This window comes from Melospiza melodia, chromosome 19 (genome assembly GCF_035770615.1).
Source record: "Melospiza melodia melodia isolate bMelMel2 chromosome 19, bMelMel2.pri, whole genome shotgun sequence".
Lineage (NCBI taxonomy): Eukaryota > Metazoa > Chordata > Aves > Passeriformes > Passerellidae > Melospiza > Melospiza melodia.
In genome coordinates, this window is record NC_086212.1 from 10,753,927 (window position 1) to 10,781,834 (window position 27,908).

At 46.3% G+C, this 27,908-nt stretch overlaps 2 protein-coding genes across 4 annotated transcripts in view; both read right to left on the reverse strand.

Moving 5' to 3' along the window:
* COL9A3 (collagen type IX alpha 3 chain) overlaps positions 1 to 14,391 on the reverse strand; it is a 36,488-nt gene extending 22,097 nt beyond the window's left edge. Inside the window, exons 1-10 of the mRNA XM_063172523.1 lie at positions 14,326 to 14,391; positions 13,148 to 13,225; positions 8,442 to 8,477; positions 7,635 to 7,706; positions 7,329 to 7,382; positions 3,541 to 3,576; positions 2,935 to 2,958; positions 1,903 to 1,956; positions 1,675 to 1,728; positions 583 to 624 (exon numbers count right to left, since the gene is read on the reverse strand). Coding sequence (XP_063028593.1) covers positions 583 to 624; positions 1,675 to 1,728; positions 1,903 to 1,956; positions 2,935 to 2,958; positions 3,541 to 3,576; positions 7,329 to 7,382; positions 7,635 to 7,706; positions 8,442 to 8,477; positions 13,148 to 13,225; positions 14,326 to 14,391 — 516 coding nt within the window. The remainder of the gene's footprint in view (positions 1 to 582; positions 625 to 1,674; positions 1,729 to 1,902; positions 1,957 to 2,934; positions 2,959 to 3,540; positions 3,577 to 7,328; positions 7,383 to 7,634; positions 7,707 to 8,441; positions 8,478 to 13,147; positions 13,226 to 14,325) is intronic.
* A 2,014-nt stretch (positions 14,392 to 16,405) lies between these two features.
* On the reverse strand, positions 16,406 to 27,031 carry OGFR (opioid growth factor receptor). Of its 3 annotated transcripts, XM_063172524.1 has the most exons (9): positions 26,711 to 27,031; positions 24,978 to 25,031; positions 23,105 to 23,149; positions 22,351 to 22,413; positions 21,983 to 22,067; positions 21,567 to 21,645; positions 21,047 to 21,113; positions 20,630 to 20,778; positions 16,406 to 19,851 (listed from the first exon to the last, which is right to left on the reverse strand). In XM_063172524.1, exons 1-9 carry the CDS (start codon positions 26,930 to 26,932, stop codon positions 18,486 to 18,488), a joined length of 2,130 nt encoding a protein of 709 aa, XP_063028594.1. In that variant the 5' UTR covers positions 26,933 to 27,031; the 3' UTR covers positions 16,406 to 18,485. The 3 variants fall into 3 exon arrangements, with proteins under 3 accessions (XP_063028594.1, XP_063028595.1, XP_063028596.1); XM_063172525.1 differs by lacking the exon at positions 24,978 to 25,031; XM_063172526.1 differs by lacking the exons at positions 24,978 to 25,031; positions 26,711 to 27,031 and adding an exon at positions 25,327 to 25,645.
* Positions 27,032 to 27,908: the final 877 nt, after the last annotated feature.

Below are 27,908 nucleotides of genomic sequence, written 5' to 3' on the forward strand. Positions count from 1 at the left end.
GGAAGGAAACCTAAACAAAGCCTAAACCTGTCCATGGAACCAGGGCCACCATCCCTGGGAACAAACAGGGCTGCACACTCTGCCTTTCTTTTGCAGAGCAGGGTTGGAAGCATGGAAAGCTGTTGTCTGTTACCAAATGCTGGACTTGTTTAGCACATGGAGGATGCATGCAAAATGTGCATTTTGGGAAACAAAAATCGAGGAGAAAATCAAAGACTGGTTTGGGTTGGAAGGGACCTTAAAACTCATCCCATTCCACCCCTGCCATGGGCAGGGACACCTTCCACTGTCCCAGAGTGCTCCAAGCCTGTCCAGCCTGGGCTGGGACACTTCCAGGGATGGGGCAGCCACAGCTTCAATGGGAAATCTGTTCCAGTGCACAGCTGCCTCCTTGAATAAACATTCCAGTCCAGGAAACATACACCCCACACTTGTGCATCCTGATAAGGTGGTTTAAACCCACTCCTGCAAGTCTAAACAGTGCATGTTAAATGGTCTGACACTCCCCCAGATGTGCCTACCAAAAGTCACATCAGGGATTAAACCAAACCATATTTCCATGCTATATAAAATAAAACCTACCTGAAGGTCTCCACCGCCGTCAGGAAGGGCACCTGGAAGACCCTGCAATTCAGGGAATGGTGGCTTTTAAACACAAGGCAAACACCAGGAGGAAACACAATTTCTAGGACAATTTTTGCAGACCCAGCTCAATTGCATCAGCACAAGGCACACACAGACCCAAAGTGCTGCCCTGAACCTGGAGAGTTCTGAGCTGCACCAGCCCCAAAAGCAGACACAGCAGGGCTGAAACCATCCCTGGAGATGCCAGGGAAGACTCCTGGGCCTTAGGTGATGAAGGCAGCCATTAGAGAAGAGCAGCTGTGCCTGGCTTCATCCTGACTCTGGGAAAGACCCCCCAGTCCCACTGTTCAACACTGCAGAGAGGCACAGCAAACCCAAAGCAGGGACTGTCACAGAGATCTTTTATGAAAAGTCTTTTCCTTAGGATTTTTCCTCCTGAGAAGCTGAGAGGCCTCAAGAACAAAATGTAGACATTGATTATCTGCTGCTGTGGAATACAACAGGTGCATCTGTGATTGGTCTCATGAGGTTGTTTGTAATTAATGGCCAATCACAGTCAGCTGGCTTGGACAGAGAGTCTGAGCCACAAGCCTTTGTTATCATTCTTTCCTATTCTATTCTTAGCCAGCCTTCTGATGAAATCCTTTCTTCTATTCCTTCAGTATAATTTTAATATATCATAAAATAATAAATCAAGCCTTCTGAAACATGGAGTCAGATCTTCATCTCTTCCCTCAACCTGAAACCCCATTGTCACACAGGGACCAGACTGAGAGTCCCCCCTTGCTGGCCCTGCAAGCACAGATCCTGATCCAAGCAAGCACAAAAACCTTGCTGGAGAGAACAGCAAGCCCTCCCCATGCCCTGTGTGCCATAAAGGTGGGGTTCATTGGGTGCCTCCTCACACAGAGCACAGATAACAAACAGGAGATCACCATCAAAACACCCAGAGAAAAGCCCTCTCCTCAGGACATGGTGTTTGCTGAGTGCTCATGGCAGGGGCAACAAATGAAAAGTGCAGCAAGAAGAAAATTCCAGACTCCCCCTCCCCAAGAATTTTCTCACATTTATTTGCAAGTCTCAACTTACAGGAGGCCCGGGTGGTCCAGGAGGCCCTGGGAATCCTGGCAGACCAAAAGGTCCCTAAAAGGAGAGGAAAACAGTAAGAATTCCCTTTCAATGTAAATGCAAGGGGATGTGAGGGGTGGCTAGCAAAATATCACTTCAGAGACAGGTAAGAGACAAAAATTAAACACTCATTCTTCTGTGGTGGTGGCACATTCAGTAAATGAGGATTAAATGGTGGGAGACACTCACAGAAGGGCCCCGAAATCCGTGTCCCCCTGGGAGCCCACTGGGTCCTGGAGGCCCCTGTTGGACAGAGAGAAGAGCTTTAATATCTGTGCTGACCCTGGCACCCCAAACCTGGGGTACCCAGCAGCTGGGATGCCTTGAGAGGCTGCCTGGAACAGGGGCTGGACAGAGTTAAAGGAACAAAATTGGCATTTATTAAAAGGCCTTCAAAGAATGCACCTTGGGCAGTGCAAGAGCCTGGCAGGGCTACACCCAAGATGGATCCTGGGTCACAAATTCTCAGACTTTTATAAGTTTTGATCCATTTCCATATTGGGGTAAATGTCCAGTCCCAGCTCCAGGTGATGCAGTCCCACCCTCCCAGTTTGCTCCCTTCAATTCGCTGTTGTTTGCTTTTTCTGGGGCTGGAGCTGCAGTGGTGTCCTTGGTTCTGGGGCTGGAAAAGGATTGTTTTGTCTGCCTACACTGTGAGGGGATCTTGCTAACACTTCATATGAAATTCAGAGCTCCATACTAATGCAGTACAGAATCAGGAAAACACGAAAGCTCAAACTGAAGGCATCACTCGGGCTGTCCCCATTTTCCATTCCCCCCAAGGAGCTCCACCCGCACCTCACCAGCAGCTTCCCAATGCACATCTTGCTTTTTACTCCAAAAACTCCCCTGGAATTCACGGCCAGTCTGCATCCCTCGGGCACAGGGCAGCTCCCAGGGGCCCAGCAAACCAAAGCTGCCCCAGGGCTGGTCACTCCCACTGCTTGCAAGGCTGCTGAGCCTTGAGTTTGCACCAATCCAGCTTCCCCAGGGTGGGGACAGGATAAAAACCCCACAGGGTCAATGATCTGCAGGACTCCTGGCACAGCAGAAGGACCTGAGCCCTGGGGTGGGTTTGGAACACTCAGGGTATCCAATCAAATCCAATAAAATTAAGGTGTATAATTTATAATCTTAATTTTAATTTATAATTTTTAGTTCTTTAATTTAATTATTAATATTAGTTTATAAATTTTTTGAAAAAAAAATCTTATTACTTACTGGAGGTCCTGGTAGTCCTTTGCCCTGAAAACAATATTTGAAACAGTGAAAGATCACTCAGAAAATGGCCACACAGGAAAAATGCTGCTAATTTTTTTTTTTTTTTGTTTTAAGTTTCCTTATCACTCCCTTGCCCCATTATAATGATTATAATTTGCAATCAGAGCAGAGTTTTGATGAATCCTTTTGCTGCCTCTAATAATTTGTATTCCCTTTCCATCTCTGTTACCTATGAAACATCTGTGAGAAGAGAGATGTGTGGTGGCACAAGGGTGGGACATGGAGAGGAAGAAAATACTCCAGTTTATCTATTTCTCCTTTTTCTCTTCCTTTTAATTTTGATTAGACATTAGATAATGTCTAATAATTGTGATAGCATTTGAAATGTCAGTCTGTATCCCAAGCTGGTTTGCTTTTAGAGAACCTCAGAGAATAAAAGCAGGTCTGTGTTACCTGAACAGGTCACACACACACATTTAAACATTTCAAACAATATATTCACTCATTCAGGCTTTGATCCTTTTGCTTGGGGTGCAAAGCTTCCCATCGTCTCTTGGCACAATATTCCACATTTTCAGCACATGAGCTGCTCTGTGAGGCACTTACAGCAGGTCCAGGTGGCCCAGCAGGTCCCAGTGCACCCTGTGGGAATAAAACAGGATAAAAATCAGCAGGGATAAAAGAGGAACCTCCACATGGGGAGTCACCAAGGCCTGCTCTCCTTGACACCAATCTTTGCTGGGAAACTCCAGCAGTGTCTTGCAGAGGCAGGACAGAACTGGAGGTGCTCAGCTGAATTCACACATATAAGGACAAAAATATATGGATAATTACTCTGGAAGTCCCAGCTGGCAGCCTCAGATGAATATCTAAAATATCCTCCATGAATATCTAAACGTTCATAACTTGAATTCTATCTACTTGAAATATTCTCATTCATAATACATTCACATTGTCGATCCAATTACTAAGCTTCTTAAAACTATTAACAGAATTTGGATTTGTTCTAGCAAATTTTATTAATCCATCTATTTTTCCTTTCAAGCAAAGCCAAAGATTTGGCAGCTTCTGCTTCTTCCCTTGCTTCCTTGGCAATTCCCCCATCTCCTTTTCCCAGTTTGCATTCCCACTCTTAGGCTTGGCTGGGGCTTAGACTGGAATTAAGCCACTCTTGAAGCTGAGAAGCTCCTGCTTGACTGAAGATAAGAACACAGAGAGATCTGTCATATTTGCATTGAAAAGGTCAGAACGAGGAAGACTTCATTTACTTCCTCATTTTGGGACCCCTGCCCATGAAAGGGACAGCCGACCCATTTCAAGGAACAAACTACAGATGCTTAATAGCTTTTGAACTGATTACCATACGAAGTGGGGAATGGGATGTACCAAAGTCATGAATATGCATTTGTATTTTGGGTATTCAATACCTGTATGGACAAAAGGACTCTGTAATCACCTGTAAATCAATACTTGTACAGATAAAAGGACTCTGTAATCACCTGTAAATTGCAGTGTGTATTTGGGAGCTATCCCACAATAAACATCCACTTTCTAACTTTAAACTGCTAGACAGTTTTTGTCTGTCACAGTTGGATATCGGTACTAGATCAATATCCATAGTTTTTAATAAATCAGGCCAAAGGAGGTTAGAAATGCTTTCCCTTGTTAAGCTTAAGGAGAAAGACACAGAGGACCCAAGGCCTTGTTAAGAGTGGTCTTGTGAACAGAGGACAGTAATCCAATAAAATCAGCTGTGCTGTGAATGGCAACTCATTCATTTCTCCTGCTGCAGGTCACTCTGCTCTGCCCCAGTCACTTTTATCTGCAGGATAAAAATCCTCACAACTGCTGCGGCTGTAAGGGACCAGCTGGGATCTCCTCCTGCAAGGAAAACATTGAATTTCTGGCACCCCCTCACTTGCACCCTCATTCTGAAAGCAGCAGCATCCCCCCTTTCTGCTTTATACAACAGGCCAGAAAGATGGCAGAGCACCCAAAATGCCAAACTGTGGCCCTTTGCTCCCTAATTCTGATTCCTTGGAGGGTGTAAGGTGCAGAATGCAGCAGTGAACATTCCTGGTAAGGTAAGAAATTGTGAAATCCCTGAACGAGCTGATGCTACTGCCTTAAGGCAAAGGGGAGACTCTAATTTACATCTCAATTTTAATAACATTGTGTGACTCGACTCGTTCTCCTGGTAACAATGTTCTTTCTGTTTTGATTAGAAAACACTATCATCGTAATTTTTCATTTTGTAGCAATTTACTCTGTGAATAGACAGTTATGGAGCATAGAAAACACTTGATTATTATGACATTCATAAATAGAAGTGAGTAATTATGTTTTCTTTATTGCTTTCATTGGAAAGCAACAAACTTCAAAATGGCCTTTGAGAACTTTGCAATGAAGGACACCAGTACCTAACATGGAGGTCAGGACCCAGGTAAGAATAAAGGGGTTTTAAAATGGAAAAAAAACAAGTAGACTTGATCTAATCAGTCTTTAAGCAGAAGCAGGAGAAAAGCTAATGGGTGCTGAGAGCAGCAGGAAATATTTAAGATAAAAAACTTTCTGGAAATGTTTGGCAATAAATCATTACTGAAAAGTGGCTTCTGTGAGCCCACTTCCCTATGCTAAACAGCTTTGCTCTCAGACACTCCAGTTGAAAAATTTAAGCTTATTTTGAAGAAATCAGTGTTAAGCATAAATTCAAACCCACAGCAATAAGTAAACAGCTTATTTCAGTGAGTCCTGCAAGACTGAGATATGTTCTACAAGACAGGGAGGAAAAAAAGCAAGTTGGGCTAACAATGCTCCATTTGGAATGCCAAAGCTTTCAGAGGCCCTCCCTTTCCCCAGGTTTTTATCAGACCAATTAAAGCAATTTCCCAGATGGACCAGTGACCTTGAAAAGCTCCCATAACTGAGGAGGGGTCCCAGCTCTGCCCCATGCTGCCAGACTGAGTTACACGGAATGGGAGAGCCCAGCAAACCCGAGCTCTGCCTGTCTGGGGCAGCCAGAGAGGAATTCCTGTGCCCAAAACCCCTCTGCTCAATCACCCTGCAAGGCAGGAGCTGTGTGCCAAGGTGGGCACTGCCACCCAGCCCCAAACAGGGCTCAGAACTGCTCACAGCCTCCCACGGTGCTCCTGAGCTTCCCTCCTTTAAAAATCAGGGATCTGTTCCCAGATGCTGCTGGGCTGCTGCCACAGGATGTCTGAGAGTGGCCAGGATCTCTGGGGAGAAAGATGGGCACAAGGGGCAGAAAAGGAGTGGGGTTGGTGGTGGTGGTGATGGACACAGGCTGGGAGCTGTGACCAGGATATTTGTGTTCTGCCACTCAGCTTTGCCAGTGGCCACACAGACTTTGCCTGTCGCACGGCAAAGGAAGAGGAGCATATCACAAATACATGGTTGTACTGCTCATCTCCTACAATAACTCACAGATTTTTTATATTTCAGTAAGTCCTTGGGCCAACAAGTGGATTATTGGGATATACTGAACAGGTGACAGAATCTGTACAGTGCATGGTTGTACTGTTCATCCCCTTAAATAACTCACACATTTTTTAGATTTCAGTAAGTCCTTGTGCCCACAAGTGGATTATTGGGATATACTGAACAGGGGACAGAAATCCAGCCCATCACTGCAGCCCTGAGTCCAAGAGGCCAACAAGCCAGCTGCGGACACAAGCCCCATATTGCCATCTGGGAGACAGGAGAAGAGCCATGCTGGATCACAATCTGTGCTGGGAGGCTCATTAATGATTATTCCTTAATGTCACAGGGAGGCCTGGGAGGGGAGATGACTGTGGGTGATCTGAAGGACATCTGTATCATCTCTGGCTGCTGTTCCTCTGTCCCTGTGGTGCCTCTCAGCAGAGCTAGAATATGCAGAAAGCAGAAAAAATCCTTATTTCTTGCTGGGCTGGCTGGGGAACACTATGGCAACTAATAATGCAACCATATGGACAGTTCCAGAAATAATAAAAGGCAAAAGTTCAAACAATTAATACCCAGTGGCATTAATTATAAACAACACAGATCTGCCAACTCAGACTGCCAATACAGGCTAAAATAACTTCATTTTGATAAACTTCACAACTGAGTCTGTTGACTGCTTCAAGAAACTTTTTGGATACTTGAAATATCCCCAGTACAGCCGCCACTGAGGCAACCCAAGCAGGTTCAAAGCCACGTGAAAGAAATGTGGATTTCATGCCCTGCCTAATGAAAACCCACCTGGGGCTGCATTTCAAGGATCCAAATATTCTGCAAGGGTTTACATCAGAATCAGCACTTGAATATCACCAATCTACTGCAGAATGTGAAAATCATCCCCACACTCAGTGACAATGAGCATTTAAAGGATTTAGGATCCATGAGGTACTCACACGGTCTCCTGGAGGCCCATTTGGGCCAGGTGGGCCATCAGTTCCTGTTAAACCCTGTAAAAAAACCCAAAATATCAACAGAGTTCCATCTTGTCAGTAACACATCTCAAAATTGTTCTCATATTCCTTAATTCAGCCCAGAGTCGCTTCTCCTTCAATTTCTCCTGACATGTAGGACACAGATGTGTGTCCAAGAATCCCATTCCTTCTCCAGTAGGCACAGAGAAGTTGATGAGACATATCAGGAAAACTCTCCTGCCTGGGTGAAGGGTTTAAAAAACCTGAGAGAAGATGACAAATACTCACATCCACTCCAGGAAGGCCGGGCAATCCAGCTTCACCTGCAGCTCCAGGCTTCCCTGGTGCCCCTTTTGGCCCCTACATGAGGTAAACAGTCAATTATTATCACAAAAAGTCAATTATAAGTCAATTATTATAACAAAACAACAGGAGAAACACGGCAAGGATGCAAGGATGGAAGCTCATTTGTTGATGTGTTAATCCTATACCATGCAACATGGGAGAATCCCATGAAGAGAGGTGAATCTTGATGTGAATCTATATCCAAATCCTAAATTTCAGTGCTTTGGCTCATTCCCACGTGCTCACAAGCTGCTCTTAGTAGAGGTAGGAAGGAATGGGTGAATCTTGCTATGAATGATGAGCTTTAAAATCCTACATTTCAGTGCTTTGGCTCATTCCCATGTGCTCACAAGGTGTTCTTAGCAGGGAAGGGATGCAGTAAGTGGCCAGAGCAAAGGGCTCTGTCTGGTGCAGGTTTGGGCACCCCTGTCAGGCTGAGGGGCTGCAGCAGACTCAGAGCAGTGCCAAAAATGACCAAAAATGTCATGTGCCTTGGTGCCATGACACCTGTCCCCATTCAGGTGATGCACAGGCTTTATCTCATTATTATTATTTATCTCATTCATTAATTTAACTTTCATTCTGTTTCTCTGATAGCAATCAAGCAGGAGAATGTGTTTGTCCCCTGAGCATCCCCACCCCTGGGAATTCTGTGGCAGGTGAAGAGGAAAGCAAGGCTGGAAGTGCCAGCTCGTGTCCTGTGTCCTTTTGAAAGGAGGGAGAAGTCAATATCAAGCAGGAAATACTTACTGGTGGGCCTGGCAAACCAGGAGGGCCTGGCTCTCCCTAGGGGAAAGAGGAAAAAGCGTTAGTGCTGAAGCTTTGCTGACTTTTCCCAACAAGGATGTTCCCAACTGCACTCAAACCTCTCCTCGTGCCCCCTCCAACATTTACCTGGTTGAGTCTCATGAGCTGATGCTCTAAACCTGCTGCCCCCCAAGTAGGATGAGCCTGGATAGCCTTTTCTAACACCTGCAGTGGCAGATTTGGGGAAATCCACATCCCCAGTCCCCGGAGAGAACCACTGCTCCTGAACTTTCAACTCCTTCCAGACATGGTTAGAATTTATTTCCCCTTGGGAATGGCTGCAAATGGGGCAGGGAGGAATCTGGATGGGTGTCACAGCTTCCAAACATCTTCCTGGTGATACAGGGACCAACTCAGCTTTGCAGGGCACAGTATGAGCTGTGGCACTGCCAGGAGATGGGGATTACACCACAAAGTGAAGAATGAACAACTGTCTACGATGATTTCCTTCATATGACTAAACTTGGACAGGGAAAGCAAACAAGCACAGCCCCCAACTGATTTCCACCTAATCCAATTGCACAATCTGCATTAAACACAATTTTCATACAATATTTCAAAAGCACTCTAATTTTTCCTCTACTGTAATAAAAATAAGCTTTTAAGAACAGCATTAAAGGTGTTTGTGAGACAACATTTTGTGAGTCTTTAATCACTTCTTCCAGCTCAACCAGTTGTAACGACATTCAGATGTCACCCTGATTTTTTAAGATTTTCTAAGCCTTCTGATGTTGACATTCGTGTAACAAACTTTCTCGCACACTTTCTGTAAATAACTCATTATTTTGCATTCTTTTATGGAGCAGGAGAAATCTGATAGACTGTCAGTTTGACCGGTGTCATTGGAGAGGTGGCACTGTCACCCTCCAATCCACAGTCACTTTTGGAAAACTATAAATGTTGGAGTCAGAAAATAAACTTCCTTTTTTCTTCACCTTGAGAGCAGCGGTGTGCGCTTGTGTTCTTTCATGTCCTATACTGACATTCATATGTGTGTGAGTGTGGACTCCAGAAAAAAATTTGTATTTTATTGTTAGGCCCCAAAAGAGGCAAACATTTGTGAAGAGCAGGAGCTTGACTGGAGCTTGGTTTCCAACTCATCCCACAGAAAATCACTTTGTGTCCCTGTCCAGAGGGTACCTGCCTTCCTGGCTTTAGGGTAAATGCACTGAATATTGTGAGAGCTGTTGTGGGTGAGCAGAGGGGAAGGGGCAGCCCTGGGAGGAGAAAATCTCTGTGGAAGAAGGATGGTTATTAACAGAGCAAGGCTGGAAATAAAACACCATCCCTCCCACCATGGGGCAGGAGGTGAATGCAGAGCTGTGGGATTTACAGCAGGTTTCTATATTTACTGGGAGGGCTGGGGGCAAATCCTTCCAGGCTGGAGCTGCTCAGGATTTATGTCCTGCACCCCTGACTGACCAGAGGGGCCCTGAACAGAGGCATCTTTATGCTCTCACTGGCTGAAGCAACTCCTTCAGTGTCCTTTGCCCACAGCTTTTCCATAAATAGTTTTATCATAGCAGGCTGGGGAAAGTTCCCTGCCCAGGAAATGAAAGGAGCAGTTCTTTGGGAATGAAAAGGCAGCTGGAAAGGGCTGCAGGGGTGGTTTGCTCCTTCCTCAAGCACCTGGGACTGCCAGCCCCTTGCATTTCTCCATTCCTCTGTGGTGGGAATCTGCACAGGGAGGTCACAGCATGAATAAAAATATGCTGAGGACCATCTTAAACCTTGATCCTGTGGTGGTGGAACCCTGCAGGACCCTGCAGGAGCCCCAGAACTTCAGAGAGCTGAATCCAAAGCCTAATCAGGGCATGCACCCCCAATGCCAGGTCACTGGGAATTAGAGCAAGGGCTGTCAGCAAAAGGAAATGCTCCCCTGGTGCCATGGGGAAGTTTTCTCTTTCTCAGCAAGTCAAGGCAGGAGACAGAAAACAGAGGGGAAAAAAAAAAACTTGATTTTTGAAAAGTGACAATTGCTTATTAGCAATTTAGGGAATTACATCTCCAGAAATAATTCACAGGAACTTGTCACTAATTCTTTCCATCAAAACATGCTGTTTCTAGTCTTGGGAGAGAGATTTTGCTTGTTACTGGGTATGAAACGAGAAGCTTGTTAAAGGCTTTAATTATAAAATATTTCAGAGGGACTTAATGTTGCAGCTCCCCATGAAAGGCAGGGATGAAAGCTGGACCTTTGAGAAATTGTGCTGGTGGAGTTCATCCAAGGAGATCTCCTGAATAATTCAGCTGCATGCTCCGCACCTCTCAGTGCTCACAGCTGATGGTAGGACACTGCTGAGCACCCAGCTCAGAGATACCCAGAGCACTTCCACAGCACTTTCATCCAAGGTCACCTGTCACACTGACCTGGCTGGAGTGGCTTACAGAGTTCAGGAATACAGTGCAGAAAAATTTCAATTGCAATTTAAGAAAAAAATCTCAGCAACAAAAGAAAAATGAAAAAAATAGTTTCACTCTGCAGTGGCATAATTGACACTGCCACTCAGGATCCACGTGACCCTTCCCATGCAGCACTAGGAAAATGCGGAATTTTATTTACCATCATTTTTTGGAGTGTACTGACACAAAGAGGGCAGCTCATAAGGAGGCTGTGTGACTGCTCAACACCAGGCACAGCCCAGCATCTCCTCCTGTGCAACCCCTGAAAGGATTCCATGTCCTGCTGAGGAGCAGGAACCATCCTGGAGCCTTCCTGGGCAGCCAGACCACCTCACCTGCGCAGGGACCTGACATCCTCTATCCATGCAAGGGATGGGCTTCAAGTTCAAATTAGAGATTATTTCTGTGCAGCCAAAACCCCAGGCTGAAGCTGGGACTGCAGGGCTTTGCACCTGAAACACTTCACCCAGCCTTTTGATTAATTAGGGCTAAGTTCTTCTCATTAATTAGATGTTGTTATTTGATTCTGTCCCACAGGGAGCCTTCCAAAGCTTTTAGCTGTGGATAAAAGGTGAAGGTCCACAAGACTGACACCTCCCTGGGCTCCTGCTTCCAAGAGCAATGAGAACCATGCTGGTGCTGCTCCAGAGTTAAATATCCTGTAGAAAGCAGGAACTGAACAGCTATGGGGTTTCTTTCCCATTTCCTCTCTGCAGAAGTTGAAACTCAAAGTCTGAAGGGTTTCATCCTTCCCAAACTCTTCTTTTTGCTTCCACAGTGGATCACAGCCAGCCTTTCCCAAAGTGTGCTGGCCACAGCAATGCCCTGCTGAAAACTGGAACCAGTGCCCTCTGTCCTCTTCTGGAGTGTCCCCTGAAGCCTTTTGTGACACCACAAAAAGCGCCACCAAAACCAGCGCCACCAAAAACCAGCGCCACCAACACAAACCACAAAAAACCAGCGTCACCAAAAACCAGCCCCACCAAAAACCAGCCCCAGCAAAAAAACAACCCCACCAAAAAACAGCCCCACCAAAAAACGGCGCCACCAAAAAACAGCCGCACCAAAAAACAGCCGCACCAAAAAACGGTGCCACCAAAACCAGTTGGAAGCTGCCGAGGTGCCAGCTCTGAACGTCTCTCTCGGAACCACAAAACCAGAGGGAGATTCCCAGGAACACAGACTCCTTTAGCCAAAAGGACACTCAGAGGAGTAGTTGGAAATCAATGAGGTTCTCTCTTCAGCCCAGCCTGGCTCAGGAGCTGCAGGGAAAGCTCCCCACTGCAGGCACAAACACTCCTTGTTCACCATGTACCAGGGAGTGCATACATTTATTTTTTTTTACCTCCTTATTCAAAAGAAAATGACCTGCATGGAATGAATAGATTTTTTCAAGGTTGCTTAAGGGCCCAATTCCAATAAATGCACTTCAGATGAGCTTTAAAAACCCCTGCACTATTCCATAGGCAGCTCACAGAGACAAGAGCTGCTCAAACTGGAAATCGAAGCAGGAACCCAGATTTTGCATTTGATGTGGTCTTGCTGAAGGTCCATCTGATGCTCATTTTATCCACTGCCAACTACAGGACACAATTCAGTCCTTATCCAACAGATGCACAGAAGCAATATTTTTAATTTCTATGGAAACACGAATTAAAAGTAACAGAACCAGATTTTCTCCTCCATTAAGTCCTGGGTTATGGAGTCTTCTCCCTCTGCAGGAGGTGTAAGGAGCTGCCTGATGAAACAAGGGCTCTTCATTTTATTTGCCTTTTGGGCCACTACAAACTCAGGTCTGGCAACACAAGAGTCAGATCCCGACACATCCTGTGCCAAAGTGAGGGATAACCATGATGACAATATTGAAATAAAACTAAAAAGAGAAAAGCAGTGTCCAGTGCTGCTTATTTGAGTCTCTTGTAGCCTCTCTAGAGATGGAGATGCTCTGAAGCATCACATAAATCTGTCTTTGAACTGCTGAACGTGCCCTGACCCCACACACATCATACCTCAGCACAAAAAGAGAAATATTCCACTTTGCAAGCAGGGTCACAAACCCCTGAGCCTGGGGACAGGGGATTGATCCTGCAGAGAACCTGCTCAGCAGCCCACGGGCTGTTCAGCCTCCTGCAGAACAGGACAGGATTTCCCAGGTCCTTCCCCCAGGGATGCCCAGAGGATCTGCAGAGCAGGAGCAGCTTCTCTGCCCAGCCCTGGCCCAGCCAGCCCTGCCCTGCCCCACTCACATCAATGCCGTCCTTGCCAGATGGTCCAGGGGGTCCTGCAGGTCCAGGGGGGCCTTGGGGTCCAATTCTTGGAAGGGACTGGGGAAAAGTGAGAGACAAGAGCTTGTTTTTCCATCAGAAGGAACACACGGGCTAGATCAGAAATCATTGGCAAAAATCCTACAGCTTAACCCTAAATCTGCAGCCCCTGCCAGCCTGGGTGGGCTCCAGAGCAGTGCAAGGCTCTTTGGAAAACCCTTTTGACTGAGCACATCCCCAGCTCCTTTTACTCTACTGAGAGTGCAAACTGGTCACTGGGGAGCAAAGAGGTTTTGTTGTATAGGAAATTGTTCTGACTACAGGCACGTTTTGGGTTGGGCAGAGGAGGAAATGCAAAGCCCAAGTGCTTGGTAGAAATAATGAATTTATAGCCCCAGTTTGATGGGTGATGGCAAAGCCAGGCAGACACCAATGAAGACTGAAGAAGAAAGTCTCCTTTCTGAGCAGGGTGCCCCCTAAAAATCTGGGCTTTTGGAAAGGTCTGAGGTGGGGGAAGGAGAGAAAGGTCCAATAAATGACTTCTGTATGGAGAGGGCTCCAGAGAGCAGCTTACTGCAGCTTCAGGGAACAAAGGTTTCATTGTAGAAGTAGCTCTGCTCACAGCAGAGTTCTGAATTCCCAAGCCAGGCTGTGAAAATTCCTCACTAACAATGAAAATCTCACTGAGGAGTCACTTCCCCAGACAATAATATTAACACCAGACAGGGAAGTTTAATGCAGCTTCATGTCTCAAGTGAGCAAGGGTTAAACAGGCTCTAAGTGTAAAATTTGAAAATTGATTGAGGGAATGAGTAAGAAACTCTGATTCAGATAAAGACCCAGATCAGATCAGTTTCGCTGGAGATCTGTTACTTCATTGTAAAAGCAAATTGTTTCTCTTAACACATCTTCCCTTTCCAAGGCTTCCCCTCTCATAACTGCAGTCCTGGATGGGAAAACACCACTTCTATAGAAACAGAAGGCAGCAGTTTTTACACCTACCCACACAGGTACAAACCCAGGTGTAATAAATCTCATTTGTAATAAACTTCAGACTAATCCCTGCCTATTGCCACGTTTCACCCCACAGGTACAACACACACTCTATTTTACCCTTACGGGTTTCCCCCTGAGCACGAGACACAAATGAGGTTTCTCACCTGAGCTGATGCTGTGGCCAAGAGCTGACACAGGGACAGGAGCCCAAGAGCAGCGATTCCAGCCATGGTGCCCAGGCTCTGCCTCTCTCCCTTTCCTCCAGGCTGCCAAACCCTTTCTCCTCCGGGGTCCAGCAGATCCCTCCTCCTCCTCGGGGCTCTCAGCTTACAGAGCAGGGACTCCTCACCTCCAGATAAACCTGTGGCTCCAGCCGGAGCAGGGAGAGGGGCTGAGCTTGGAGGAGAGGAGGTGGGAGAAGGAGGGGGAGCAGCAGAGCAGCTCATTCCTGCCCCAGCCTCCTGCTCCAGGAGCCTCTGGAAGGGCTGGGCCGGGAGCCATCAGAAGGCTCAGAGACACAGAAGCACAGCTGGGATGCTCCAGCTGCAAACACAAAGCTGCTCCTTAGCTCTCACCCAGGATATTTCCCAAAGCCCATCACCATCCCTGTGCTGGACAGGTAAAAAGGAACACAGGGGGAGTTTTTCAGTGAATTTTCCATTTTTCACCTAACTCCAGCAGGGACATTAAGAAACCTGTGGCAGTGCACGATACCACAGAGAAATGCACTTAGTGAGGTGCTTTGTTAGCTCTGAGGTTGTTCACATCTGGTTTCAGGGGTTTTTTTTAGGGTGATCTGAAGAGCACAGATTCCTTGACAAATTATGAATGCCGGTCAGAAAACACAATCACAGACAGATACAAGGAGGAAGGGAAAAGGAGGAACATTCTCAACGGCACAAAGAAATATCTGAAATGCTGTAAGGAAAGAGGACAGTTCCCTGCCTGGTGACCCCAAATGGCAAGAGATTAATGGAGATGCATCTCCTGCAATGAGTTTCACAATTCCCTTTATTGATCAAAGGCAATTTCATCCAAAGCAGGGCTTGGATGTGGGGAGGAATGGTGGCCAGACTCCTCAGGGCTGCAGTGACACAGCTCATCTGGTTAGGAACGCAAGAGGAGAAGTGGAAAGTGAAAGCTGAGGAACTGAAATACCTGATTGCAGCTTGGCATCTGTGCAACAGGAGGCTTGTAGGAGCACACAGTGTTTGTGTGACCAGCTCCCCAGCAGCCAGGATTCCTAGAGCTTTGCAGAGGGATAAAGGGCTCAGATTTACTGAGTTCCCACAAGGTTCTGTGGAATAGCTGGGGACAGAAAGGCAATGTGTGTCTCTGAGCCTTCTGATGGCTCCAGAGTTACTGGAATCCTTTATTAGACACCCCAAACCCTGAAGAGGGAGAGCAGCTTTGCACAGCTTGTACCTCCTCCTCCACACTGATGCCAGCTGGGGCAGGAGGGAAGGCAAAGGAGACCCAAATTCCTCAGCCACACCAGAGCAGGCCAGGGCTGGGGGGCTGCAGCAGGTGAGGCCTGCCCAGGACCAGCACTGCAAGGGCCCTGGCAGTGTTCACCTTAAACACCATCCCACATTTCCAGTAACCCTCCATCCCACACCCACAGGGAGCACAGCTGAGGGGACACAATGGTTTAGAGGAAATTTTTAATCAATTACCACAAAGACATCCCTGTTCTTGTGTCCTGAAGGGAACAAAAACCCCTGAACTGAAGCTCCCACAGCCAGGCTGGGCAGGAGCCCCAGGGGATGCTCCAAGCAGAGTCCAGGTTTGCTCTGCAGAGCACCACAGCACCTGTGGGAGAAGAGCTGCAGAAGCAACACAAAACATTCAGAAACAAGCGGATACCCCATGCCTGGAAGTGGTCAAAGCCAGGCTGGATGGGGCTTGGAGCAACCTGGTCCAGTGGAAGGTGGAGGTTGGACCAAGGTAAGGGTCCATTCCAACCCAAAGCATTCTGCAATTCTATGATTTCCAAGCACATCATTAAACAAGCAGCATGGGGGGGTGTTTTCCTCTGAAACATTCACTGGACAAGTTTTAGAGGTGGAGGAAGACTGGGCAGCACCTCCACAGGGAAGAACAGCAGCTGTGTGCCATGGTGAGCCCAGCAGAGCACCCTCTTGTTGGGGGGAACCAAGCAACAGCTCATGGCTCCAGGGGGGTGGGTAAATACAAGGTCATACCCCACCCTCAAAGATGAAAAAATATAAAAGGAAACTGATATGCTTTCAAGTCATGCTTTAATAGAAGAATTAACATCACAGACTCCGTGATACAGCTCTGAGTGCTGGCAAACACCTGTGAACTCACCACACACACCTACAGCCAAAAGTGAACCTGGCAGGAGAGGGAAGGGCTTGGTTTGAGCACTCACTCCAGGCTGGGGATCAGAGTGAAATCCCATTAAACACAAAACCATAACAAGATATAGGATCTATGCCCCAACTGAGCACATATTCACAATGAAAATTTCATTAAATAAGAAAATTACTATAAATCTGTACAAAAGCCACAATTAACAATTCTTAGGAATCTGTTAGGAAAGAATTTTCACTCAACATCTTCAAGTATTTCCATCTGTAGTTAAGTGTAGTCTTATTGGCTATTTACCTCCATCTGTTCTTAAGAAGAAAGAAATATTTTAAAAATATTAAAGCCTTTTTTCAGTACATGTGTGACCATGAACATCAGATGTTGGGCTTGCAGACTTTTATTCCCACACACACATGTGGCATGCTGCATCAGAACCTACAGGCTGGGAAGGCAAATCACCCCTCAAATTCCTTGAAAGATAAAGCTTAAGAGCTGTAGCAGAGAGGAAAAACATTGACATTGCACAAGCTGCTGCATCTGCTCCCTGGCCATCTCCTACACAAACCAAACAGCACCAAACAACCTCAAAACCAACCCAAACAACCCGAGCAAACAGCAGGTCCAGACCTTCAGGCTGTTGGAAACAATTTCCTCTGCTTCATGAAACAGATTCTCTGTTGTAAATTTTTAGGAGTGAAGGTGCTAAACTGTTTTAATGCTCTTCCAGACCTGTGGAGTGTGTGCAGTGTGGCAGAACAGCTGACAGGGAGGTCAGGAACAGAGGCAGGCAAAGAGCTGGCAAGGTCTGAAAGTAAATTCTTGAGGGCTGGAAATAAATGAACCAGACAAGCATAGATAGCCTCTCCAATTAACATTTCAATTAACTGCCCCACAAAGCCCAGTGGTTTCCAGACATGCTGCACTGGAACATGCCCTGGCTGTCTGACATTAAAGGCAAAGCAATCCTGCCCTAAGTAGGAAACAGGCTGGATCTGACACATCAAACCTCAGCCATGGGCCTGCAGGAAAGAGCAACCCCCCAGGCCACTGCAAATTACCAGCTAAGGCTGAAAAAATGCACTGGGAAATATCTGTGCTGCTTTGGCAACTGAGAAATGAGAGCCTCTGAAACAGTCGTGGACAAAAAAATCTGTGGAAGACTCTAAAGTGTGTTGGAACCCACGGGGAAGGAAGAGCAGCTCTGAACAGTTTTATGCAAAACCTGGAGCTTTTTCTCTTAGAAAGCAGCAGGCAATTTGTAGTCTTAACTCCAACAAGAACTACAAAGCAACCTCTCTGGGGATAAAGAGAATTCCTCAGCACTTTGCACCTCAAGAGAACAGAATCTCTACACAAAGGTTCACACTGGTCAGAGACACATTTTGGCTACAGATCTATCCCAGTCTAAAGCCAAACCTACTTTCCTTATAGGAAGAGAGGCAACTACATTGACACCATGTGAAATCCATATACTCATCTCTTTTAGAGAAACAGCAATTTTTCCAGGAAAACTCCTGGGAAGGTACAGCCTTTCACAGTAACAAACAGAAGTTACACAGCAGTAGAAAGGCCTGGCAAATTAGGTCATGCTGTCTTTACATTAAAAATCATGTCTTTAATAAATACTTATGTAATTCAAACAAGGAGACAGATCAGTTTTCCTCTTCTCTTTCAGTAGGGACATAACCAGAATCAAAGCAAAGTGCAAAAATCCCCGTTGCTCCAAGATAGCCCTGAACATCAGATAAAACCCAGCAACAGGACACAGCCTGTCCATGAAGATGAGTAAATAAAGTTTTCCTCTTTAGGGTAACCAAGAGCTGGATCTCAGTGAGTTTACTACAGATGATGAAAAATCATGGAAGAGTGAAAGTGAGACAGGGGCCAGCTGGATCATCCCAAAGTTTATTCAGTTCTCCAAGCCACCAAAGCTGGCTCCCAGTACATGGCAGTGCCATCTCTGCTGGCTCAGGTGCTTGCTGTGCTGCTCTCACTCTGCTGCTCCCTGCTCTCCACCAGGCTCTGCTCCATTCTCAGAGCCCTCACCTTTTTCTGGTGGGACCTTAGCACTGTTTTCTTCAGGACAAGTGGGTGTTATGCTCTGCTCATGACTCTCTGGAGCTTGCTTCTTCTCTTTGTCTTCTGCTTGCCCTTTTTCACCCGCCTTTTCCACCTTTTCCTGCTGTCCAACCCCACCTAGCTCACTTTTCCCCCCCATGAGTTTGCTGTTGCAGTGGTGCTGATCACCCCCTGCTGAGTTTTGATCTCCACTGGACTTGCAGCCATCCTTGACTGGAGCAGTGCAGCCAGTCCTGGGGGGCCTGGAAGCAGCTGGGGCTCTCACAGCCCCACCATCTGCATCACCACCACCCTCCTTCTCACTCACAGCTGCATTTTCCTCACTGACACCTCCTTTTCCAGCCTCACCGTTAGCAGCAGCTGGATTTGCCTTGGCAGCAGAGGCTGAGGGCCCCATGCTCAGGTTTATGGCCAAGCTCACTTGTTTGCCTCTGGATGTTTTTTTATCAACCTTCCTGCGTTTCACAGCCGCGTCCGCGGCCTCCGGCGCCGCCGGCTCTTTGGTGCTTGAATCATCTTCCTTCAGAGCCTCCTGATCCTCCTCAGCCTGGGAGCCTGGCTCTGAGCAGGGGATCTCTGCATCAATTGCACACTCTCCCAGATTATGGGAAATGTTTTCAATATCAGCAGAGTTTTTCAATGATCCGTCGCCTTTAGCACCTGCCAAACCTGCATTCAGTTTTCTCTTCTTGCTCTCCTTTGTGCAATCATTCTCTGCAGAACCCTGCCCTTCTTCAGCTTCATTTTTTAAATCCTCTTCCTCCAGCTGGCCAAATGAAGCTTCTTTCTCTTCTTCATCATCTCCTGCCTTCAAAACACATTTGCTTATCTTCTCCTTTACACGTTCATCACTCATTGCAGGCTGCAACTCTGCAGCATCTGCAGCTTTCTGTTCCACCTCTGAGCACTGGCTCTGATCCTTCTCCACAGGATCACATTTCTGACACTGAGTGTCCTGCTCATCCTCAGGCCTTTGGTGCAGCTGGGCCCTGGCAGAGCGGGGTCGGTACTTTTGGAGTTTGTCACGAGGCCCCCACACGAAGCTGCTCTGAGGTTTGAAGTGTTGCCAAGCGTAGTGGATGAGTTCCCTCCTCTTTTCTTTGCTCCTGACAGTGAACAGGAAGTAATCCAAGGCACTTCTCTTGACATTTGGTAATGTCTCCTCCACAAGAGTTTCTGTGAGGAAAAACTTCACCAAGTGCACTTGATAGTCTTCATATCCCATCTCCCCCAGGCACTTCAGGATGCGAGTAATCCTCAAATTGTTGTGGCTGAACCTGGAGAAAACAGAAAAGCAAAACTATCAAGGGAAAGCCTTACAAGTCACTGTGAACCTCTGGGACATCTGGAAAATGTTTTATCCTTTACTGACTGTGAGCCATTAAAGACTGTTTGACAATGCAAATGGGAGCACAGATGGGCTTACTTTAAGGCACCCAGTGCTGCTGTTTGCCTTCAGCAGCTCCTTCCTAACCCTCCCTGGGCTGACACGATTCATCACCAGCTGCTTGGAAAGGTTTTGGCTTTCTCAATCAGCCACCAGTAGGTAAGAACCACCGTGTTGGGGCAGATACTGACAGAGAGCCTGTAGTGCTGAGAATACAGGCATGAAAGGATGCTGCCAAAACCTCAGGACTGAAGCTAGACACAGCTGGTTTTTCCTTTTCTATTTTAGTACTTAACAGACTTCAAGTTGTTTTTTCTTTTGTGATTATGCTCACTCCTTTCAATGTTAATATTACCAGAAAGGGTTGTTACTTACTCCACAAAGCCTGCAATAATATAAAACCATCCCATTTGCAGAGCACTTCACACAAGGACTCACAGCATTTTACACACATTAAGGGTGCTTCATAAACAACCAGGGAACCATATGGAAAGACTTCTATTTTGTAGCTTAACAGAATACAAGTTAAAAATACTTTCACTAGATAACATTTATCAACAAAAGTCTCCATTCCTCTATGGCTGGGGATTTCCTAGGCTTAGACTTTGTTTTCCCCTTCAAAGAAGTGCCTGGCTGCAGTAAATGCTCAACAGCATCAACACAATCACCTGTTCAAGTTTTCAAATCGTTCACGCCAATTCTCTGCCCTCTTAAGTTCTCCAGTTTCTTCATTGACCAGGTTGATTCCATAAAATCCCAGCATGAGCTTGTAAGCACGTAAAAACCTGTCCATGACTTCCTTGGACTTCCTAAAGGCCTGAAAACAGGACACAGCAATTAGAAAAAAAAATGCAACTCCTTAATTACCTGCACCAGATTAAGGGCACCTGAATTCTAAACAAGGGTTGATTGCATTTCACTGCTGACACAAGACAGGCAAATGCTTCACTGTGAGCTCTGTGCACACTAAAAACCCAAGGAAACAACAGAAAAAAACACTAGACTTCAAACATAAGGTATTTAGGGGAAATCTTCACAGCCTTCAGATCTCAAAGAAGAAAGAGACAAAAGCTTAAGATAAATACCTGGATTTCTTGACAGGTGAGTGGCCTGGCACGCCAGTTCATCCCATGCTCACGTAAAGGGAACAGCCTGAAGAGAAAGGAATCTTCAGGTCAGATGAGCAAAGATGACATCCAGCCCAGGGTACCCAACTTGTTAAAACCAAAACAGATTCCAAAATTTGTGGTATCACAGGTAGCTCTTGGAGAACTCCCATCCTTAGGGACACAGAAGTTTTGTTCTAGTAAACTCCTCCCATAAAAGTATTGTCTACACTAATAACAAAAAACTTTGCCAATGTGGATCTCTCTCTCCTTGCCTTAACTCTGTGCCACACGACCACAAATGATTGAGATCTACTGCCACAGCTGCACTAGAAACCTGTGCTTTCAGGACTTCTAGTGCTTTGCTTCCTCAGGAGTGCATCTCAATTAACTGAAGCAATTTCGGGCCATGTGTGAAGCTGAAATCAGTAACACAGATCCACTTGACACTTACAAGAGGCACAACTAGAGAGGCATTGTATTCATGCAAACAATTTACCACTGTATGTAGGAATGGTTTTCTTCCAGTGTTTCATACTTGTCCCCCCAAGATGAGAGCAGAATTTCAATATGCACACCTGCAAGGAAAAGGAAAAGGTCAGACAAGAAGTGATACCAAAATAAAGTTAGCCAGTCAGTCACTCCACACAGCTCACTATCCTAACACAGATATTTACACACAAGCATTAACTCCTCCAACAAGACAACCAGCCAGAAAAATACCTTTGTTTCCTACCACCAGAATACCAAGGAAAATACAGCAGGAATATTTAAAAATTGAAGTTCTTGATGGGTTTTTATTGGTTTTGGTTGGTTGCTTGGTTTGGTTTGTTATTGTCTCACATGGATGAAACTACTCTCTCATCACCCAGCTGCAGCAGATGGCATCAAGCAGCCACCACACAAAGCACTCACCGTGGGGCACAAAAGCAATCTCATTTTTGTAAAAGCTTAAGTTCCACATCTCTTCATCCTCCTCATTCTCTGGTTCTTTCAAATCCTGGAGACGAGAACAAGAAATGAACAAACAACAACCCTTTAAAAGGCAATACTTCCCTTTGCTTTCCCTCACATTCCCTACACATTTCAAGCTAAATCCTCCAAATGTGCTTTGGTAAGTAGCAGCTTGTTTCTGACGCACCCACATGCACATCATCCCTTCCCCCTCACAAACGAATCCTTGCAAGGTGCTGAGCCTGTAAAGCAAAGGCAGAAAGGAGCTCCCAGATGCAGGAAGAGCTCCTGCAGCAGGAGAGGGGAGGAGCAGCCCCAGGAGCACCTACTGGGTAATGGTTTCTGTATCTCTGCAGGTCTCGCGCCGCTGTCCAGTTGCGCCTCCCGCTGCACTGCGGAGAAGAGACAGAGCAGAGACTTAGAATAAAATCACAAAATCACCTTCTGCAAAATAAAATAACATTATATAATGCCCTGACTGAATTCAGCACCTCACACAGGTTCCCCTGCACGTCCTCTGCACTCCCAGCAGCCCCAACCAGACTGGTGCTGTAACCATGTCTCTGCATTCCTGAAGACAAATTTAAACTAAGAGAAGATAACACCATCTCCTGCCACCAAAATACTTTTTTTTTTTCCTTCTCATCTTATTAATCAAGGTTTTTATGTTTTATGTATATCTTTTGTCCCACTTGGGTTTGCCAATGGAAAAGATCAGAACAAGCTGGAGATCCCAATATGAAAATGGGATTGTTTTTCCCTTAACTCAAAGGTTTCAAACCAAGACATGTCTCTGAGTTGCTATAAACCCTAGTGAAGACAGAGGCTAGACCTTAAAATTGTAGAATTTAGGATGCAGAAATATCCCTTGAATTCAAGATTCTCATTCCCTGCAGACCTTGCTGAAATAAAAGTTTTCTTCATCTTTGCTTTATGCTCAAGATCAGCCTTGCTGATTCAGACAGTGGATAGCACCAGAGCCACATGGTCACATTAAATATTTATTTTATTGGAATTCTCTTCCAGTCATAACCTTCATTATTACCCATCTTTCCATGTAACCAAATTTTATGTCAAGCCTACCTGAAAACTCCTCCAAGACAGCAGTGAGGAATTTGAGCTTTGATCCTGCAAATAGAAAACATTTAGTTGGAACATTTTGAAACCAAACTTCACTAAGAAAATAAAAAAATAGATACAAAATGAGAATACCCACAGCAGTGACTCACAGGATCCTTATTAGTTGCCAAGTGACAGATTTACCTAGTTACAGCTGAATTCACTGTATTTTATGCATAATTCAAATTGCTACAGAGAAAAACCTGTGGTGCCACATGAAAAGGCACCAGGTTCTCATCACAGATGTGCTAGATTCATTCCAAGTGTCACATTTAGACAGAACTCACAAAGAACAGCTTTATTTCCCCCTCTGAACTACTTCATGCAAATAGAAGTTCTAAGTATGCCTTAGCTTAAAGTGCATTTTAACTGAAATATATACATATTTATTTATTTATACATTTGATTACTTCAGTGATAAGGGATTTTGTTACATTTCACAAGCAACATAGACAGGTGCAACCTTGCTGAGTGCTGAACCATCCTATCCCAAACCATGACAGGATTTTATTACAGTGTTCTGTGAATTGAGAAGCACCAAAAGGAACAAGACTGCTCATGAACAGAAGGCACCCAAAGCACAGCACAGCCAGGGGGTTCAATGCCACTTCACAGAGAAAACAGGGAAGTTGGGAAATGGGTGTAAGATGTGCAGAATCTTGCAGAACAAGCATTAAATGAAATTTAGAAGAAAGAAGCAGCAAAACCTCCCCCAAGTTATTTCGTAACCTGATTTGATATTTCTTAACATCACATGCACAAGAGAAAAATAGAATCATTTTCTAACACTGATCACTAGTTCATTAATTATTAGGGCAGGAATTAGTCCACACCTGTAAGACATTGCTGTAAGGAAGTCACCCATTCAGTTATCCTGATGACAGTCATGTGGCATTAATGACAATTTTGTTCCCAATTACCAAATAATCCCAGAAATTCTTTACATTTAAGGTTCTAAAGTAACATCCTTGAACACAGCCAGGTGGGACACGAGAACAGCAGACTGCTCCCACTCAGAAAGAGAAGGGGTTTGCTGAAGAGCCATTGAAGGCACAGAGACAGGTGCAATGCCATGGTGGAAGAGGCTGTAGAAGACCTGACCAGAAGGAAGCCAGATCCAGAGAAAAGACAACCTGGAGCACAGCAATCCAGAGAACAAGATGGGGAAGCAAAGAGAGCAAAACTCAGCTTTGCTCCTCCAAGCAGGTGCTGTTCCTGGGTCTCTACCAAAATTAAGGCCTTTCTTTCCAGGTAAAAAACACAAAGGCTGAAACCTCTCTGTAGAAATCCAACACCTTTTTGTCTCACAGCAAAACTGAGTGGGATTCACACTCCAAACCTGCATCACACCAGGCACAACGTGCATTGCTGTGGGAAAGGCAAAGGGAAGCAGAGAATATAACCAGGAGAGGTGACAGAAAGGGGATCTGGATGAGAAACCAGCTGGAAAGCTGCTGGAACCAAAGGGGATGTGGATTGTGAACAAGGCACAGGAACATGAAAGATAAAAGAGTCCAGAAGAGTGATTGGAACCTTTTGCTGATGCAGATTTAGGAGAAGGCAGGCCCATGGGTTTGTTATTAAAACAGCTGATCATGAACTCCAGGTGTTAGAGCAGTCTCAGAGGGAACTTCTTAAAATGAACACAACCCCCAAAGTTTTCAAAGCTCACCCATAGAAGCTGAAGGCACTGAAATGCAAAAGAGCTGGAAAGACACACCTGCAGGAACTTCAGGCTGTGAACACTCACAGAGACACAAGTGAAATGCAAAGACAGAAGCAGGACTTTAACTTTGTTCTGAAAGCCCACAGCGAAAATAAAAATAAAAACTCTAACCTCAATACCAAAGAAAGACTTTATCTGCTTCAGCCATAAAGAAAACCATCCAAGCTGAGGGGAGAAGAATGAGAATTAGTGTAAAATAAGCAGAAGTAAGGAACAAGTTTGGGAAATTGATCCATGCCTTGGACAGGCTGCAAAGGCATAAATGGCTAGCAGAAGACTTACTGCTTCTTTGTGCATTCATTCTCAGTGCCCTCACAATTTTTTGGACACTGCCAGAGAGAGGTGCCTACACATTCACCACTGAAGGAAGAGCTCCTATTTAAAAATGCAGAATTATATTCCAGGGCTGTCTCAGAGACAACATCCTGCTTTGAAGGGAAAGCTGGAAAAGTCCACTCACTGGAGTGAAAAAATGATCTTTGCTTTTACAGTTGTCACCATCCGGAGTTGCTTTAAGGAAAACAAGGAACCTGAAGAACAAACACATTCAAACAGAACAATGGGAATGTTCTGAAGTTATTAAAGCTTGTGAAGTTCAGCCACCTACAAAAGAAAAGTTGATAAGATTGCACTCCAACAGTGCAAAAACTTCAAAGGAAATCTCTGCCTCCTCCCTTCAGAATTACAGCTATTCCACCCAAAATACCATTGGCCTTTTCCAGATCTATGTGCACAGATAATTTACTGTTCCTTCAAAAGTGGTTATTTCTATTTTAATACTTATCAAGGAAAAAAAAAAAGAAAAGTTTAATTAGAAACTCTTTTTAAAAAAGTATATTCCTTAGAAAGCTTTATCTGCCTATTTCGATTCTAAAGATAAGGATGAGCTGCAGAAATGAAACTCCAAGTGAAGCAGTGGTTTCCCTTTCCCAGAAAGGGGAGGAGTTAAAGGACTGTAGCGTGTTTTTCCTGGGAAGTACTGAAAAGGATAAAGCTCTAATTACCAAAGCAATGCTGGTGAAGAAATTACTGACCCCCAATGTCAAACTGAAATCCACTGAAACAAACAGAAACCTCAGATAAGACTAACGAATTCATTTTATTTCAAATAAATATTATTTTAAAGCACCAGACACATGTGCTTGTGTTTTGCAGCTTGCTCAAAACTGCACACGTACCTCGAGTTTTTTGGTTTTCAAGAGTTGCTCTACACCCGTTGCCTAAGAAATACAACACGTCTACGAGAAATAAAGAGTTACAGCTCATTTTTAAAATTGAGCAGATGTTATGTAATGGATTTTTATTGATGGCATGACAGAGCCACCACACAAAGCTGAGGATACCAACCAGAAGCTTAAAAGAACATCAATGCCATAACATCAAACAGGCAGGTGCCACACACCACCTGTGCTTATGGGATAAAGCACCCACATAATGGGGAACGGTGGGGAAAAACAAATTAAAATTACATTGCCTAGCTCATGGCAATGTAACCGATCTTGAGGGGACATGAAGTGACAGCACCCCCGTAAACCCTGCTCCTCCAGGAGGATTTGCTTCCCCAAGATGAGGACAAATTCCGTGGCGCGGATGCCCCGAGGGCCGCGGAGCCTCGCCTGGCACCGAGCGGGCAGCGAGCAGCGGCTGTGCCCGGGAACGGGCAAGGAAGGGCCGGGAAGGGGCTGGCAGGGCTCCCCTCAGGCCGTGCCCCGCAGGCTCCGCTCTGTCCCCGTGTCCCCACACGCACCTGGCCGTGCCCCGCAGGCTCCGCTCTGTCCCCGTGTCCCCACACGCACCTGGCCGTGCCCCGCAGGCTCCGCTCTGTCCCCTGTCCCCACACGCACCTGGCCGTGCCACCTGCCGCACGCCCGGCCCTGCCCCGCAGGCTCCCCCGCATCCTCCGGCTCCTCCGCCGCCGCTCCCTCCGCCTCGCCTCCGCCGCCATCCTCCTCCTCGCCGTCCTCCTCATCCTCCTCCTCCCCCTCCCAGGTGGAGTCGTACTTCCAGAGGTTCGCCTCGTCTTCCGCCTCGTCCTCCTCCGCCCTGAGCGCGAACCAGGCCGCCATGGGAAGGCGAAGAGAAAGGGAAAGCGAAAGGGACCGAGATGTAGCGGCGGGACCGCCCGCCCGCCCGCGCGCACAAAGCCCGGGCACGTGTGGGGGGGAACGGGGGGACGGAAGCGCGGGCACGCCCCGCCCCCTTCCTGCGCCGCCGCGCCCCATTGGCCGCCGCCCGCGCGGGCTCTGCGCCCGCCCGCACCGCGCCCGGGGGATCCGGCACCGCCCGCGGGCCCCGGGCGGGGCGGAGGGAGCGGGACTCGGGACGGGGATCAGAGAACGGCATTGCCGGCCTTGTACAGGAACAGGGATCAGAGAACAGCATTGCCGGCCTTGTACAGGAACAGGGATCAGAGAACGGCATTGCCGGCCTTGTACAGGAACAGGGATCAGAGAACAGCATTCCCAGCCTTGTACAGGAACAGGGATCAGAGAACGGCATTGCCGGCCTTGTACAGAACAGGGATCAGAGAACGGCATTGCCGGCCTTGTACAGAACAGGGATCAGAGAACGGCATTGCCGGCCTTGTACAGGAACAGGGATCAGAGAACGGCATTCCCGGCCGTGAACAGGAACAGGGATCAGAGAACGGCATTCCCAGCCTTGTACAGAACAGGGATCAGAGAACGGCATTCCCAGCCTTGTACAGAACAGGGATCAGAGAACGGCATTGCCGGCCTTGTACAGGAACAGGGATCAGAGAACGGCATTCCCAGCCTTGTACAGGAACAAGGATCAAAGAACAGCACTCCCAAAGAGCCAGCACTCTGAAAGCGAAGGGGGCAACAAGCAAAGTGTTTACATTTGCTGATACTCAACTTCACATCCAAACAATTAATAAAAAGTCGGCATTGCTGCATTGACTGTGAAATCCCCAAGTGGGCTTTTCGTGCTATGAGGTTGGTGCTGAGTGGTTGCACCAGTACAAGCCATTGTTGACATATTTCTACTTCAAGCTGTATAAACATTTCATTGGTAGAGCAA